Source organism: Macrobrachium nipponense, chromosome 27 (genome assembly GCF_015104395.2).
Source record: "Macrobrachium nipponense isolate FS-2020 chromosome 27, ASM1510439v2, whole genome shotgun sequence".
Classification (NCBI taxonomy): Eukaryota; Metazoa; Arthropoda; class Malacostraca; order Decapoda; family Palaemonidae; genus Macrobrachium; species Macrobrachium nipponense.
In genome coordinates this window covers 72,226,368-72,244,787 of record NC_087216.1, presented here as the reverse complement: position 1 = coordinate 72,244,787, position 18,420 = coordinate 72,226,368, and the positions used below count along the sequence as shown (strand labels likewise).

General features: G+C 47.0%; 1 protein-coding gene across 1 annotated transcript in view; it reads right to left on the bottom strand.

The window, feature by feature from the left end:
* LOC135201077 (vacuolar protein sorting-associated protein 8 homolog) overlaps nt 1–18,420 on the bottom strand; it is a 131,007-nt gene that overhangs the window by 16,492 nt on the left and 96,095 nt on the right. Inside the window, exons 18-21 of the mRNA XM_064229963.1 lie at nt 16,391–16,504; nt 16,063–16,134; nt 14,694–14,832; nt 315–449 (exon numbers count right to left, since the gene is read on the bottom strand). Of these exons, the coding sequence (XP_064086033.1) occupies nt 315–449; nt 14,694–14,832; nt 16,063–16,134; nt 16,391–16,504 (460 nt within the window). The remainder of the gene's footprint in view (nt 1–314; nt 450–14,693; nt 14,833–16,062; nt 16,135–16,390; nt 16,505–18,420) is intronic.

The following is an 18,420-nucleotide window of genomic DNA, read 5'->3' as shown; positions in this document are numbered from 1 at the left end:
TTAAAGAAAAAAAACATCCCAAGTTAGTGGAAGTTGCAAAAACAAAAACATCTACTATATGCACATACTTATAAGACATAGAGAAAACAAGTACAGTACATATACTGTATAACCATATTCATTACTAAAATCTACAGAATTGGAAACAATACATTTTCATCTATAAATATAAACTGTTTACTGTATTCAGGTATACAGGCATAAAATTCATACAGTGAATTCCACAATGTATGGGCATAAAACTTTAAAATAGTGATGAGGTGCTTTGAACGAATACCCATATAACTCACAAACAGACTTGAAGTAGTACATACCTTTGAGCAAGTGCTTAATCTGAGCAAAGTTTCCACCGCAGTAACCTGGGTCGTGCATCACACGTTCCAGAATTGCTGGCAGCGCTATGTGGGTCATCATACTATTCACAACATGCCCCACCATCCCTCGCATTTCTGAAAATATCCCAAAATGAGAATGTATAATGTAATACTAAAAATTAAAATCCTGCTGCAACTATTAATAACATCACTTACCTAGAAAACTGTGTCACAACTTGACTCTCCTATGGTTGGCCAACATTTTTTCCCCTAAAGACGAAAACTAAAGAAAAAATCAGGTGGAGAGTCCAAAGACAAAGAGCCAGAAACTGGAGCCCAATTGTATTAATTTTCATGCATTTTTTGTTGTTCCTTCTCACCTAGCTGTCTAACTTCTTTGTCTTGCTCCTATTAGTCCTGCTTATTTTAAAATCTCTCATGAGACAACCTCTAAGAATAAAAATATGCAACTTGAGTGTCTGGTTTAACTACTACATACCAGCTTCATGTAATTTGAGGAATGTAGGATGTTTCCATATGATGCATATGAAAGTTACTTGTATTCCCGCCAAAATCTGTTTAAGGCGGGAGAAATTGAGTCTGGGGCAGTCTCGCTTGAGTAAGTGTAGCCTCAACATTGTCACGTGCACTGCTGCTCATCATGTTTTGAACTGTGCGAAAATACAGCTATTGCATATTGCTCGTGTTTGAGAATTCCTGCCCTATAATAATAATGAAACAGAACATAGTGATGTTGCGGCAGTAAAATCGAACTTTCGTCGACAAAAGGATAGTAAGCTACTCATGTCAGGCAAGAGATGTGGTAATTGTGGATGCATTCATGAGGAAAATAAATCTAGCTGCTATGCAAGTGAAGTGTGTTGCCACAACTGTGGTGTAAAGGGTCATTTAGCTAGATATTGCAGAAAAAAACGTGTGAATAACAAGGCAGCAGGCATTGAAGTTGACCATGATGACGACACCATGTCAGTGACGGCATGCACATTAGTGCAGCACTGTGGGGTCCAGCAGGTGACAGCATTGGCGGGAAAGCTACCGCATGTGCGCGTAAAAGTTGAACATAAAATGAGACGTGATGTACCAATGTATGAAGCATTTATTGATGCTATTGCCGATACTGGGGCTGAAGTTTGTATTATGGGGGAAAAGGTTTTGCATCAATTAGGACTGAACGTGAAACAGTTGCATCGTTCGAACGCCAGGGTTAATCATGCAGCCGAAAAACCCATGAGAGTACTGGGTAGTGTGCGTTGTACAATAACATTGGGTAGAAATAACGCTCTAAACATAGAGGTGTTGGTAGTGTGCGGTGTCTCTAGGCTATACCTATCTATAGATGTATGTAAGTGTTTAGGATTAGTGGATGCAAACTTTCCCCATCACGTTAAGGTAGACGGAATATCAGTAAATAATATTGGTAGGGAACGGCCCAATAGTGTGGATGCCAATGACGTCACCAGTGATGGGAGCAACACCCATGACGTCATAGAGTTGCCGTTCTCCCCTCAGGAGGCCAATGTACCTAAGCTCAAAAGGTGGATTTTGGAGCGTTTCTCTGGTACGGTATTCAATACTAAACGGAATCCACTACCGGTAATGAAGGGAAAGCCACACCATATCCACCTTCTCCCTGATGCAGTCCCTTACGCATGCCATACGCCAATTCCAATTCCCAAACATTGGGAGCAAGAGGTAAAAAAACAGCTGGACGACGATGTAAAACTGGGAATAATCCGCCCCGTTCCTACAGGAACTGCAACCGATTGGTGTGCGCGAATGGTAGTAGTAGCTAAAAGGAATGGAAACCCAAGAAGAACAGTGGATTACCAAAAGCTAAACAAATATTACAAAAGAGAAACTCATCACACTTTTGCCCCGTTCGACATGGATCCAGTGTACCTGTGCGTTCATACAAAACTGCAATCGATTGCCTATTCTGGTTTCCATCAAGTGGAATTAGATGAGGAAAGTCGGCACCTGACTACCTTTATATCCCATGGGGTATGGTACCAGTATTGTAGGACCGCAATGGGACATGTCTCTGCCTCGGATGCATACTCAAAGCGCTTTTGATGATGTAATAGCGGACATTCCGAGAAAATCTAAATGTGTCGATGATGTTATACCTATATGATGATACTGTGGAAGGAGCATTTTATCACACGATAAGTTTTTTACAAGTATGTGAAGAGAACAGAGTTACCCTCAATCCAGATAAATTTCAATTTTGCCAACGTGAGGTAGACTTTGTAGGCTATGAATTAGGTTGGGACAATTTCAAGCCAGGTGAGGAAAAGTTGTCTGCAATCAAGAGCTTCCCAATGCCAAATCAACCAACCATCACTGACATAAGGTCTTGGTTTGGCCTCGTAAACCAATTGGCACCATTTGTTGCTACCTCTCAACTAATGGAGCCTTTTCGAAAACCTCCTAAAAAAAAAAAAAAAGTCTACCATCGAAAGGTATACTGGGATGAAATGTTACAGAATGCATTCCAAAGACTAAAGAAATTTTATGCAATTTGATTGGGGATGGATTGGCCTATTACAATAAACCTAGGCGACTGCAGTAATCACTGACTGGTCGCGTGATGGGATGGGATTTCTGGTGTTACAACAACATTGCAGTTGCGAAGAGGATAAAGTCCCATTTTGTTGCAAAGGGGGATGGAAGCTTGCCCTCTGTGGAAGTAGACATTTAACCTCGGCAGAAGTCAATTATGCAGTCGTTGAAGGAGAGGCTGCTGCCGTGGTATGGTGCTTTCAGAAAGGTAGATTATTACTACTACTGGGATGTCCCAATATTATCCTTGTTACTGACCACCGTCCGCTGGTCAAAGTGTTTGGTGATAGAGAATTGAAAGACATTGCAAATCCTCGTTTGCTTCGATTAAAGGAAAACATTACAATACAGTTTCACAGTGAATACATTCCTGGGAAGAAAAACTCAGCAGCCGATACTCTTTCAAGATACCCAGTAATCAGAAGCCCAATAAATGCGAGTGACAGTGAGATGGGGGAGGAGGTTGAGAGTTCGTGCGTTGCAGCGTTGATCACGGTCGCCGAGTGATGGACGTCATAACCCTCGACTGGAATTCCTGCTTAAAAAAGCCTGCTGAAAAGTGATGTGGAATATCAGCTGCTAAAGAGTATGGTAGCCGCAGGTTCTTGGCCGGTATCAAGAAATCTAGTCGACTCCAGCATAAAGCCGTATTTTAACATACAGGACCGACTTGGCATCGTGGACGAACTGGTGGTGTATTCATATGATGAAGGGCACATACGTCTAGTAATACCTGTGTCACTACGAGACCGAGTTGTCTCTAACCTACACTCAGGCCACCAAAGTTCCGATTCAATGATTCGTAGGGCACGACAGGCTGTGTATTGGCCTCGGATGGAGGGTCAACTAAAGCTCAAGAGGATGCAGTGCAGAACATGTGACGTCATCGCTCCATCCCAACAAAAGGAACCACTATTGCCTACCCCACCCCCTGAATATCCTTTTCAAAAGAGGGTCACGGATATGTTTCAAATATGTGGAAAACAATATCTGGCATATGCAGATAGGCTTACTGGTTGGCTGGAAATTGCCTTCTTTCCAAGTGGTGCTACTTCTGCTAAGTTGATCCCACTCTTCCGATGATACTTCATGCAGTGGGGGGTGCCCCGGAAGAAATCTCCCTCGACGGTGGCACCAATTTGGTAAGCACTGAAATGGCTAGCTTCCTACAGAAATGGGGGGTTAGGATGAGAATATCCTCAGCCCATTACCCCCAATCCAACGGGAGGGCAGAGGCAGCAGTACGTACAGCAAAAAGAACCATTCAAGATAACACAAGAAGCGACGGAAGCCTCGACACAGATAGTTTTGCAAGAGCCATTTTGCAATATAGAAATACGCCCCTAAGAGACATCGATAAATCGCCGGCACAGTTAGCTATGGGACGACAACTCAGAGACTCAGTCCCCATGATTAAAAGCTATCATAAGATAACAGAGCAGTGGGCAGACATTATGATAGACAGAGAGGAAAAGATAGGGGTAGACCCTTTAGATATGTCAAGTTCCGTCATGATTCTTAGTGCAAAGAGACTCCGCCCCTTGCAAACGGGTACCACAGTAGCAGTGCAAAATTTTGTCTCTAAGGCCTGGGATCGTATTGCAAAAGTCATTGAAATGAAAGGAGACCGCCAATATGTCATAAAATTAGATGGTAGTGGAAGAATATCAACGAGAAACAGAAAACATCTTCGGGAAATAAGAGTGCAGGATTCCCCACCTACTTGTTCACTTTCCCCCGCTGACTCGTGTGCTGACCGCCAACCCAGAAGAGGGACGAGGAAAATAAATCTTCCGAGTTGCCATAAAAACTACATTTTGTGATTTTTTCAATTATGTACAATTTGATTTCTCTTTAGTTTATACACTTTTTTTTTGTTTTTTTTTTTTTTGCACTGGGAAATATGTGACCATTTTGTAATAACTTGTAACTTCATGCAATTAAATGTCGTCCTACTTTGCAATGAGCACGTAATCACGTTCCACTTATATGATTTGTCTTTTCTTTCATATAACACCATTTTGTCGTCAGTATGCCTTACACTTCTCCTCTGTATAATTACTGGATAAACATGACAATTTGTCCAAAATTGCATTTTTCCTAACTATACAAACCTGAGGTCCTTTTACAAATAGGAAGATACTAGCGGCAGCTGGATAGGTCGTAAGCTTTCGAACAAGGGGTTCGGTAGTTAACTGCTTGTCCGACAGGCGTCGCGCCGCGCGACTGGGAGGTAAACAAATCACTTTTGCTTTGGCCCAAGCAAAAACTGCAGAGTGAGGGGTGGCATGAGGTGGGGCTATGTAAAAGGACCTCAGGTTTGTATAGTTAGGAAAAATGCAATTTTAGACAAATTGTCATTTGTTCCGACAGGGCATACAAACCTTCGGTCCTTTTACAATAGGAAGACTCACTTCTTGGTGGGTGGAATCTGAGTCTTTTGTGAACAGACTGGTGTTCGCCCTACCTTGGAAGCTTCCCTGGTCGTAAGAGCGAGGGAGGGATCCAAGCCTCTGTCCGATTGATCGGGGTGTGCACCGCAGATCAATGGTCAGACCTCTGGACCGAGTACTAAGAGAGGGGCATGCGCATCTCTTAGTACCAGCAATGCAAGAACTTGTTCCTGTACAGGAGCAAATATAAAGTCATGGGTTTGACTCTTGTAGAGGCATCCACTTCCCCCCCTTGCAGAAGGAAGTGGTGATATTCTGCTCCTATCCCTAGTGAAAGGGATAGGATGGGGCTCTGTCATATAGCTCACCTGCATCTCGTCCTCATCCAGCGTAGTACGACCATGGCCCTCTGCCCACAGGTAGAGGGGAATGAAAAGATGGGGAAGAGAGAGCCAGTCACTCACTCACTCACACATCCATCCACACAGTCACACCAGGACTCGATGCTGTTCAGCCTGCGAGGGTCTGGGTTAGCTACACAACTTGTTGAGCAGCCACCACGGGTCCCAAGGAAAAGGTATCCAAGGACCTGTGGGCAATATCCCTCCCGAAGGTAGAAGGACGTAAAGGTCGTCTGGTTAGACCAGACCCCTGCCTTCAGGACCTGCGCCACGGAGAAGTTCTTGCGAAACGCCAACGAGGGGCCAATACTTCTGACTTCGTTGAGCTCTCCTCGGACGGGACGTACGGATGTCGTCACTACCATCAGCCTCATAACGCCCTCCTGATGACCTCACGCAGCCAGAATGAAAGAGTGTTCTTGGATACTTCTTTCTTGGTGACCCGGTGCTAACGAAGAGGGCGTCGACACTCAGGCCTGAGGTGACGAGTTCTCTTCAGATAGCGCCGTAGCGCCCTCACAGGACAAAGCAGCATCTCATCCGCATCATTATCGGTGAAGTCCAATAGGGAGGGAATCGTGAATGACTCGAACCTGTCATCAGGGACTGACGTTTCTGAGTCTTCGCAACGAAGTTCGGGGGGACGAAATCGAGCGTCACAGATCCCCATCCCCTGGAGTGTCGTACATCATAGGAAAGACCATGAAGTTCCCCTACTCTCTTCGCCGATGCCAGGGGGGGCCAGCAAGAAGAGGGTCTTGAGGGTCAGATCCCTGTCTGACGACTCTCGGAGTGGCTCGAACGGTGTTCGAGTCAAACTCCTAAGGACGAGAGTCACGTCCCACAGCGAGGGGGCCTGAGTTCCCTGGGTGGGCAAGACCTCTCGAAGCTCCTCATCAGCAAGGAGATCTCGAACGAGTTCGAGATGTCCAACCCCCCTCAGTTTCAGGACGAGCGCCAAGGCGGCTCTGTATTCCTTTCACTGTGGGGACTGATAGGAGCTTCTCTTCGGCGAAGAAAAACGAGGAAATCCGCTACCTGCTGAAGAGTGGCTCTGAGAGGAGATAGACCCCGTCTACGACAAACCAACCACAGAAGACGGCCCACTTCCCCTGGTACACAGCTGCAGAGGACTGACGGACGTTTCCAGCCATCTCTGTTGCTGCGCTACGAGAAAAGCCTCTCGTTCGCAAGAGATGGTGGATAACAGCCAGCCGTGAAGACGTAGGGACTGGACTGCTCGGTGGTACCAGCTCGACGTGTGGCTGGGCGAGAAGGTTGTGCCAAGGGGGAATCTCTCTCGGTTTCTCTGCGAGAAGAGCCAGCAGGTCCGGATACCAAATGGCCTGTGGCCATTTGGGAGCCACCAGGATCATCCTGAGATTCGGGGTGACCAGCGCTCGACTGATCACCTTGCGAATCAGGCTGAAACGGGGGAAAGGCATAGACGAAGAAGGTTGTCCCACGGGTGTTGAAGAGCGTCCTCTGCAGCTGCCCATGGGTCCGGCACGGCCGAGAAGAACACCTGGAGCTTCCTGTTGTGCCGGGTGGCGAACAGATCCACGACTGGTCGCCCCCACAGGTCGAAGAGCCTTTCCGCCACGTCCTGGTGTAGAGACCATTCGGTCCCTATCACCTGATCCCGACGGCTGAGCGTGTCTGCTACTACATTCCTCTTTCCCTGGAATGTAGCGTGCCGACAGCTCTATTGATGTGCCTGAGCCCACTCGTGCACCTGCCTGTCAACTGTACAACGGGAGAGACACTAGGCCCCCCTGTTTGTTGACGTAAGCCACCACCGTGTTGTTGTCGCACATCAACACCACTGAGTGTCCCATCAGCGGTCCCTGAAACTCTTGGAGAGCGAGGAACGCTGCCTTGAGTTCCAGTACATTGATGTGAAGGTGCTTGTCGTTCTCGTCCCACACTCCTGAAGTCAGCAACTCCTCCAGGTGTGCGCCCCATCCCTCGGTCGATGCGTCTGAGAACAGCTGCATGCCGGGGGGGGAGTGCGCAGAGGCACTCCTACTTAAGAGGTTCCTGTCGTCGAGCCACCAGGCTAGGTCCTGCCTCAACCTCCTGTGTCAGTGACACTGGAAAGCTTGGGGATCCGTCGCCTGTGACCAACTCTCCCTTTAGTCTCCATTGAAGAGACCGCAGGTGAAGACGCCCGTGAGGGACTAACTTCTCGATGACGACAGGTGTCCGATCACGACTTGCCATCTGCTGAGCTACCTGTTCCTGCCGAGACAGGAACTGGTTGGCTGCCTCTCTGAATCTGCTGATCCGCGAGTCCGCGGGGAAGACTCGCCCTGCTACCGTGTCGATCAGCATAACCCAGGTACTTCATCCTCTGCTTGGGCTCGAGATCGACTTCTCGAAGTTCACAACGATCCCCAGATCGCGACAGAACTCGAGCAGCCGATCCCTGTCCTGTAGCAACTGCGAGCGGGAGGGGCCTCGCCAGGACTAACCAATCGTCGAGATACCTCATCCAGACGTATCCCGTGCGAATGGGCCCAAGCAGAACACCAGAGTGAACACTCGCTGTGAAACACCTGTGGGGCGGTTGAGAGACCGAAGCACAGTGCCCTGAAACTGGTACACCGTCCCGTCGAGGATGAAGCGGAGGTACTTTCTGGAGGACTGATGAATGGGTATTTGGAAATACGCATCCTTCAAGGACCCAAAACCCCCTGAAAGTCATGAAATCGTTCTCCCTGATGGAGTCGAGCACTGAGCGTGCCGTCTCCATCGTGAACCGGGTCTGGCGAACAAACCGGTTCAGGGGAGAGAGATCTATCACCGTGCGCCAGCCTCCCGTAGACTTTTCCACCAGGAAAGAGTCGACTGTAAAAGCCCGGTGACTGATCCGTGACGATCTCTACAGCTCTCTTGCTCAGCATGGTCTTGATCTCCTGTCTGAGTGCTACGTCCTTCGGTGACCCGGGGACGTACGACTGCTGTTGGACCGGGTTGGAGGTGAGGGGTGGCCGAGATTCGAAGGGTAATAGATATCCCTCCCGAAGGACATCTACAATCCAGGTCTCGGCGCCGTAGCGCTGCCAAGTTGCCCAATGGCTGGCCAGGCACCCCCCCACTTCCGGCAGCAGGTGAGGGGGAACGCCGTCCCTAGCGTTTTCCCCCCCTTTCTTCGACTTCTTCCCAGAGCCTCCACGGGATGAGGAGGCTGGGAGGGGGTCTGGTGGTTACGGCCCCCTTGCCAGAAGTTGAAGAAGACAGAGTTCATTTCCTCGGGGCTTCGAACGCAGCAACCGTCTTAGCAGCCGAGGAAGCGCTAGCCGAGATCTTAGACTTGCCGCAGTCCGAGGCTGCCCAGAAGCCTTCGAGACTGCCTGGTGAACCAGAACGGTCACTGTCTTCAGTTGCGCCGTCTGTCCACCGCAGCGTCCACCATCTCTCCTGGGAAGAGACGTGGAACTCGTAGGTCCGTTTCGAAGCCCCAACGCCGCCTCACGCCGGCGCCCTGGAAACCCGAGTAAGGACAGCGTCCCTTCGTCGGAGAACCAGCCAGGTTGGCCCACAGGTTCACCGTCTGGTGGGCAAGGAAGGAGATGGCTCTTCCCCCAGACTGGCAAAGTCTCCTGAAGGCCGAGTCTTCTTCGGGGAGAAATTCCCCCGGAGTTGGCTGCGACCTTAGATACTGTGAGGGACCACAGATCTAGCCCAGGAGACGGCCTGGAAAGCTGCCATGGCGTAGATTCCAGGCCGAGTGCCTCTTGCTGCGAGAACCACAGGTTCTCGGACAGGAGCTGTTGCAGAGACACACCCGGAGTCAGCCTAGCTAACTCCGGGTTCACCTGTTTGGGCGGCATCGGGTCTTCAGATGGCACGTAAAACCGCCGCTGTCGTAGCAGAGGAGGTGGAAGCAGCTTGCTCGACCTGCCAGACTTGAGCGAACCGTCTTGTCCGGAGACAAGCGATTCAACCTGGTCCAGCACTGATGTCCGCAAGCTCGGAACGCGGCAAACCCACCGTCGGTCTGGGTTCCCTCTTCGGGCCCCAGAACGACTCGAGCCGGGACGTGGGCCTCGGATGGTGGGGGGAGCGGCGATCCTTCCCCGAGGTCGTTGTGCTGACGAATCAGCGCAATAACCTCGGCAAAGTTCCTCTGGATCTCGGGTGTGATAGCATCCTGTGGAGTAGGACCGTCCAGTCCCTCGAACAGGAGTACCTCCCGAGACCCTCCTCCCTCAATAAGAGAGGAGCAGCGACAGCCCCCTCTGGGTCTCCTCCAACCACCTGTGCGTACGACCTGGCTGGTCCGAGAACCGAGCCTGGTACGTACGACGACGTGGCGGATCCTGAGGGGCGCACACGTCCCTCACGATCACTCCTCAATACCTCGCCCCTTCCCTGGTGTAACCCGAGGAGGTTGAAGGTATGGGAGAAGGCAGACCTGACGCTCTCTCCTCGCTCACTGGCAGAACCAGCGGGCTTGGAGGACTGCAGGCGATCGCCAACCCGCGGTGGCGATCGAGCTGCAGACCTAGTCGAGCCGTCTCGCTGTGGAGAACGGCTGGACCGAGAACAGCGGCCCCGGTCTCGTGTGTCAGAGGAGCTGGTGCTGGTCGCCGTACCCGATCGCTCTCTGTGAGAGCGACGGTCAGGCGACCGGCGAGCTCCACTGTCACGGTGAGACCTGGTGCATATCCTCACGGTGCGTCAGTTCGCTGGTACCAGCCGTGGCTGGTGCCGGCGAACGGGGGACCTCTTCCCAGCCTCAGCCCGTGGCCGGTCGTGGACCGTCACGTCCGCCCGGGTAGCCAGCCGCTCGCCGTGAGAGCGAGAGCTGGTCCTGGTGAGAGTCGCGTGAGTCGGCTGTCACCAGTCTTCCGCTCCGTGCCGTGAACCTGACGCTGAGCGGACTCAGAGGTCTGGTTCCTGGCTGCACGGTCGCTGGGTAGGGGACGACCGTACACTCGGTACCTCTCGCGAACGAGCGCGGCCGAGGACGGATCCTGCTGCCGTGGCCGAACCACTAACAGCAGGTGAGGAAGTGCCGGTGTTAGCCGGCACCCCTCTGGCCCCCGTAGTCTTCTTCCTTGCGGGAGAAGAGACGGGTCCTGCTCCCGAAGGAGCAGGGCGACCAGCGGAAGAACCCCCCGTCTCACCAGAGCGAGACGGGCCCTTAGAAGTCTCCCGAAGGAGACTTCTTAGGGGGGGGGAGGCGACCTTCTTCTTCTTAGGCGGGGGAGCCTTAGAAGAAGAAGGGGAAGAGGCGGCAGACGACGACGACGACGAAGAAGACGATGAAGACGACGACGACACCTTCCTCCTCTTCTTCTTCTTCTTCGTCAACCTCCTCAGGCACCGACGTCAGATCTGTCATCCAGGACGGAGCCGGGGCTGCTGTTGCCGAAGCAACAGGGCCCGACGTACCTGTCCGCACAGACCCAGCATCGGGAGCAGCGGCGCCAGGAACAGGGACAACATCAGCAGGTGCGAGCATCACAGGAACGGCAGTCGAGACGGCAGGAGCAGGAACAGGAACAGCAGCGGTGGTCACGGCAGGTACGGCAGGCTGTGTGGGACGGTACAGATGGTCTAACCAGCGGCACAGACATCATCGGCACCGGTGGGAGGTCCAGGGGCGAGCTCTTCGGGCACATGAAGTCCGGTCGTGGCAACACGGCAAACCAGGTGGCGGCATCACACTCCCCGAGTTACGGCGACTGGCCCCTGCACCGATGTTGTGGGTGTCACAGAGACCGCGTGCTGGGTGTACACCAGGTGAGGAGGTGACGCGTAGCCAGGTGTTGTCAGGGTCGTTGGTGGTGGTTGTGACCGTAGCGTGCGTAACCGCCACGGAGCCAGCGAGATGAATAGAGCAGCCCCTGGACACTCGGCACGCCCGTGAGTCCCAACGACGCCCACACCTGTCCGGGTCATCCTTCACGGCACCGGCAACCGCACCTGAGGAGGCAAAAAGTCGGGTGACTTAGGAGGATCCTCTATACCCGCTCTCGCGCAGCGAAGCGAGCGGATAGAGGACCCAGATACAACTCTACGTCGGGTATCTAGCGCCCTCTCCACACTCGACATCGTAGAGAGGATAGGACCTAGACACCCCGCCCCCGAAGGGAAGGCGCGAGACGTGGAAGTTGAGCGGGCGGCAGGAAGAAGACGAAGTGTCCGTCACCAAAGGAGTCGCGGGAGAGCTTTCCGACGACTCCTTTGCAGGCCTTCGCTTCTTCCTGCCCTCATACAATGTCCACTGCGCCTCCGACCAGTTCATTACAAACATCACAGGGCTCGGCCCGGGGCAATTCGCGCCCTTCAGCCCCGGCACCACGATCACTACGCACAAAACATGAGGGTCTATCTCGGGGGAGGAAATAAAGAAAGGGGAAATCTGAATTTCCCACATTTGCGCCCTTCGGTACCCGGGCAAAGTCTCTTGGGTAGCGAGAGGCGCGGAGATTCCATCATTAATGAATTTCAGCGTAATTTAATATGAAAAGAGAGAATACTGTACTTACAATCTTTTCATACACAATTACAAACAAACAGAAAGCAAACGACGAGCAGCGGGCAGAGAGCGACACACACGTCCATCCCACTGTGAGGCCGAAAGCAAAAGTGATTTGTTTACCTCCCAGTCGCGCGCGCGCGCCTGTCGGACAAGCAGTTAACTACCGAACCCCTTGTTCGAAGCTTACGGACCTATCCAGCTGCCGCTAGTATCTTCCTATTGTAAAAGGACCGAAGGTTTGTATGCCGTGTCGGAACAAACATTTATTTTAGAGAATGGATGTAGGATGTTTCCATATGATGCATATGAAAGTTACTTGTATTCCCGCCAAAATCTGTTTAAGGCGGGAGAAATTGAGTCTGGGGCAGTCTCGCTTGAGTAAGCGTAGCCTCAACATTGTCACGTGCACTGCTGCTCATCATGTATTGAACTGTGTGAAAATACAGCTATTGCATATTGCTCGTGTTTGAGTATACCCAACCTGCTTACAAGGAATAACCACCTCAACTGAGTTTGTGTTTTCTCGTCCTAAATTACTTTTGTTTGCATCAAAAGTTAAAGCTGTTACATGGTTGATCAGTTTTAATGCAGTGGTTATCACTACAGAGTTTAATTTATTAATAAAGGAATGTGTGTTATCATAATTTGTCAATGTATTTTCCCATGTCTACCATAAAGCTACTCTTGAAATGACTGGCAAATCCTCACATGGGCTGCCATAGGGACATGCTCCAAGTACTTTGGAGTTCTCAATCTGCTGAAATCAAATTTGGGACCAGAAACAGAACTTGACAGATTTTGATTTATATATAGAATATAGATTTTTGGCATTATGATAAGCACTGGGGCAACTGAAATGTAAATCGACCGTAAAAAATCTGAAAGGTGTAACAGGAGGAAAACCTCAAAGCAGTTGCACTATGAAACGATTGTTAGGAGAGGGTGGACAGAAAGATGGAAGAAAGAGGATATGAACAGAGTTACAGTAAAAGGAATGACAGTACAACTAGGGGCTGAAGGGACGCTGCAAAGAACCTTAAGTAATGCCTACATTGTACCGAATGAGGTGCACTGACAGCACTACCCCCTTACGGGAGCAGAACTTGACAGAAAACACCTTATTCAACCTTGTCAGTTCTTTGAATTTAACAGGTAAGGAGGCATGTCATCCAGCCTTGAAAATAAACACCTCAAGTTAATAGTTTGATATTACAATCCAACTGAAAAATGAAATGGAAATGGGTACAAGCTCTAGCTGATTAGTTTAGAGCAAGCTACAAGAGTGATGAAAAGGATGAGACATTTGTAGGGAGAAGAGTGATGCAGATGGAGGTGCCCGGTGAGAGAGTGAGAGGAAGAAACGAAGCGAAGGTGGATGGATGTAGTTAAAGAAGACCTGAGAGACAAACAACTGTTGGAAGGCAATGTGTCTGACCGAGCCAAGTGGTGGAAAGCTGTCGGAAACATCGACCCCACGTAGAAGTGGGAAAAGATGTAAAGAAAGAAGAGGAATAAAACTAATGAAAGAAAAAAATCTTGAATAGCCACTTGTAAAAAAAGCAAAGGGAACAAATGAAAAGAACAAAACAAAAGGCAATCCTGCTGAAGGCAAAAAGATTATGTTACAGTCCAAAACCCACTGAATTCGTCAATGGATATACATAAATCAATTTCTAACATCAATCAGCTGTTGTTCAAAATTATAAAAGCTCACCCTGATTCATATTAATGATTATGATAAAAATTATGAAGATTCTGCACTTGAATGGCACACACTCCACAGCAATTTATCATAATCTGACAAGATCAAGGAGTAATGTTCATAAGTATTTTAAAATTGTCTAGTCAACCTCCCTGAAGATAAAACTTTAGACTCAAGGCTGGCCAGAACAGTGAAAACCAGAACAAGGCAAAATGAATTAAGATGGGCAACTAAGGTCAAAAGGATCAGCACTGCAAAGAACCTTTAGCAATCCCTACACTGCATTATACAAGACACACAATAAGTAATGTTTGCATACTAGGTTTTAGCTATACAATACTAGAGGTTCCTTGCAGAGCCCCTACAGTCTGTTTATGTCTCTCACGTCACATGTATTCTTCTTGTTCTTTTCCCACTTACCATTCCATCTTCATCATATTCTTCCTGCTAAAATTTCCTACACATTTATGAACAAATGAGTCAATAAATTTCACTCAGTGGTTTGCTTAAACTAACATATACACACAGGCAGTTCGCAAGTTACGGCGTTCCAATTTTATGGGGCTTGCTCATGGCATCGTTAACATGATTTTACAGTGCCATAAGCTAGTTTTATGGCACCATAAACCCCATTTATTCCCATTATTATTACATAAGATGTTCCGGTTTACAGTGTTTTTCAGGTTACAGCACTCCGCCAGGAACGGAAAACCACGATAAAACGGGGACTGCATGTACAGACAGACATTTTTCAGTGCAAGGAGAAATTTACAGAACACTAATATTCAAAACCTAAAGCCTTACCATGGGCTAGGGTCTGATGGTGCGCTATTTTCGGCTGTGTAGACAACAAAACATCAAGAAGCGGAAACCACAACTCACGCCGATTTGCTTCCTCCAGCTGACTCGACCCGAGCTGACAGACACGAACTAACTTCACAACCTTCAAAATGCAAGAAAAGGTCAGTTACAAAATCAGTGCTTTTATTCACTAATAAAAATAAGAATATTATCAACAACACATTGACAACTTATAGCATAAAACAATAGTATAGTATCCCAAATACTAATACCTACCTAATGACAATCTTTCATTTCAATAAATGTGGCATCCCAGTAGGGGGGCAGCACCATTGGTACACCTCACATGGTGTACTGTATGCATTACTGAAAGGTGTCTGAAGCCTTCATTCACTCCTTAGATACACCTACTTTCTAGAGCCTTTTACTTTACCTCATTCACAAGTCCTTTCTTCAATCTTGTTGTCCAACAACTCTAACTCAAGTGCTCATGGCAAATGTATGGTTTTTCTCTCTAAGTTTCACCTTTAGACCCTTGTATTTAAATTTCCCTTCTTTCTGGATCACTTTCTTTTACCTTTCTGTCCAGCCAGCAGCCACTCCAACTCAGCCTTTTCTCACCGTCCTAAGTGCTGAATGACCAAACATCCCCCAGTGCTTGGCTTTACAGTCTAAATTCTGTAAATCTAATCAAATACATTTGATACATCACTGCATTTTACTTGGTGGAGACCATGATCTCACAACGGCTCAAAACTTGGGTAATGAATAAGTATTATATTTTAACTACTACATGCATACCTTACACCTTTCTTATTATATTAGCTGAATGATAAGCTTAGTACTTAAGGACTGCACTTGTTCCCATTACCCGGTCCTGAAGTCCAAGGGTACAGAGATATTAATGAATTACTTGACTACTACTCTTTATTTTCTTGTATTTTTCACTATTGTAGATTGTGGTCAGCAAACGCAATATTTCTTTCATCTTTCTACTAACCCTTACATGTAACTACATTCAACAGTCAGTGTACTTTTGACACTTGGAAAATCTTAGTAGATAGTGCTTTTGGTTTTCTTCTTAGAAACCAAACATACAGTAGTACTTGTTATTAAACTTGCTACACAAATTTTTCTGCAAACAAGTAACAAAAACAAGACAGCTGCTGGTGCTGTTCATTCCATAAATACTACTTCAAGGATGTCTGTCCCTGCAGAAACTTGTGAGGTTGCAAAATGGATGGAGAATCAGTTGAGATGCATTAATTATATAATTAACTGCAGTTGGCAGGCAGATGTATCAGTTTGCTGGGAATACTGTAACAAAAGCAACGACGTTTAAAATAAACATCGTCGTCAATGGTAACCTTACCTGTGCTTGTACATGACCAAGTGGTACAGTTGAACTTGATCCTGAAGAATCCTTCTCAACAGCCGCTAAGAACTGAAACACAAGAGATACTTAAATCACAGGACGAAGACTTAAGTTACTCAAATTACTGATATTTTCATTCTGACACTACCCTTTAGACTTGGCTAAAATTTTGTCTTAATTACTGTAAATTCAAAACAGCTGACAATAACTGAATGAGTGAGAGACATTTAAAAAAATCCAACTTTACAAAATATTGTTTTAAAGAAAACAATGAAGCCAAACAATATACCATAATTAAGAAGCCTAAAAAGCATAAGTTACTTACATCTTCAACCTTAGACCTTAATATAGACAGCAAGATTTCAAAAGCTCCCTTTATATCTCCAGCTTTCTCCAAAAGGTAGGCAGTGGATTCTGGCTGGTTATGACGTCTGCATATCTGTAATAAAGATTCTCATTCATTCTAATTATTCCTGGAAAGGATTCTATGAAATGATTAGTATTTTTTTCTGTTGTTTCATGAAATTTCTGTAACATTTCCATATCATCATTCTGCATTTATAAAAGCCTTCCAAGTTTTCTGAATATTCCATTTTCTGAGGTGGAAAAGTCCCTTAATAATTTTCCATTGGTCATTATAGGATTCAGTGGAAGGATATAGACACATTAATACAGAATTTCACTTCAGTAACGATATTATACAGAGAACTGTAGGTACTAAAGGGGATATGTATCAATTTATTTATTGTTACACTAAAACTCAAATATAACATGCTGGCAGCAAATGCTGATATTTGGTAAAGTGCCAACACTTTCTACAACTACATAACCTTGAGAATAGAATGCAGAATTTAGGCAAAAGGCTAAGCGCTGGGACCTATGAGGTCGTTCAACACTGATGAATCCACTGTTAGGAGAGGGTGGAAAGTAAGATGGAAAAAGAGAGAATATGAATGGAGGAATGAAAGGGGTTGCAGCTAGGGGCCAAAGGGATGCTACAAAGATTCTTATCTAATGCCTACAGTGCACCACAAAAGGTGCACTGATGGCACTAACCCCCTACAGAGGCAGCTGACCTGAGAACCTGATAACCAGGTTGGCACAGGTCTCACTCAATCTAGGATTTCATTTAAAATGATTAACACAACAAGAAATGTGTATATGTACTTGGCCAGGAAAACTTCTAATGAAAAATAAATGCTCCCTGACCATCACAAAGAATGCATTCCTGCTGACCACATGCATTAGACGACCAACCCAGCCACACATATTTCCTAATAACAGTGCTATTAATCAGGACTATGGTCTGCAAATAAAATACTCTATAAAACCATGTCCTCACATTACCACAAGCCACCCACCCGTCAGACAGCTGTGTAGGATATGCCAAAAGGTCTCCAATCATTTGAATCAAAACTTTGGTTTAAGTAAGATTGCCCCAATTCATCAATGGTAAGTCCACTGTAGAAAGTGTCACAAAGCACCACATCACTGTCTGCTACCACTTAAAAAATACAACCATCATTTAGCGCATCAAATACATCACCAGTCCAGATCCCTTTGCAACTGCCAACGAGGGCAATGAACAACAGATCCTATTCATCCACTTATACTCTGAACACTATCACACAATTCCATTCATTTTCATAATATGGCATTGCCTCCCTTCCTCTGTATTTTCTAAATCTTTTATTCTTTCTTGTACATTATAAAAATAAGTTTGTAATCATACAGAAAACTTGAATGAGCACCTTCAATGAGGAAATACTGCATAGGATACACAACAGATAATATCTCTCTTGTTATCTCAGAATATATGAAAAAAAAAATCCACAATTTTATGAATGTATATTCACTGATATAGAAGCCTTTGCCAACTTGATTAGTTGGCCTCTTAATCGTCGACAGATGAAAGAATTTAGCATTCACTAGAATATAACTTGTCTTGAGGGAGGGGAGGAAAAAGGAAACTGAAAAGGCAGATAATTTTCCTTTTATGAAAAGGCAGAATTGCCTTTTATTGAAAGGCAGAATCGCTACCTAATCTGTTGTCAAGTCTCCAAGATCATCATAACATAATGGAGGTTGGTAAACTGGCAGTTGTTTGCCAGTCCTTCAAGCAGTTCCCTGGTCTTCCAATGCCTGTGCAAGGAGAAGGGGAGCAGCAAAAGCATGAGAAGCAGTAGCATAAAGGCTTAAAATTCATTTTGGCACTTATGCAAACCATCTCACTGGTGAAGGAACCTGAGTAAAAGACTTCTTATTGTCAAAGTATTCATTTAATTGACAAGGGAACTGTCTACAACCCTGTTTGCTGTGTTTTGCTACCATACTTTATTGTAGTCTACTATACAA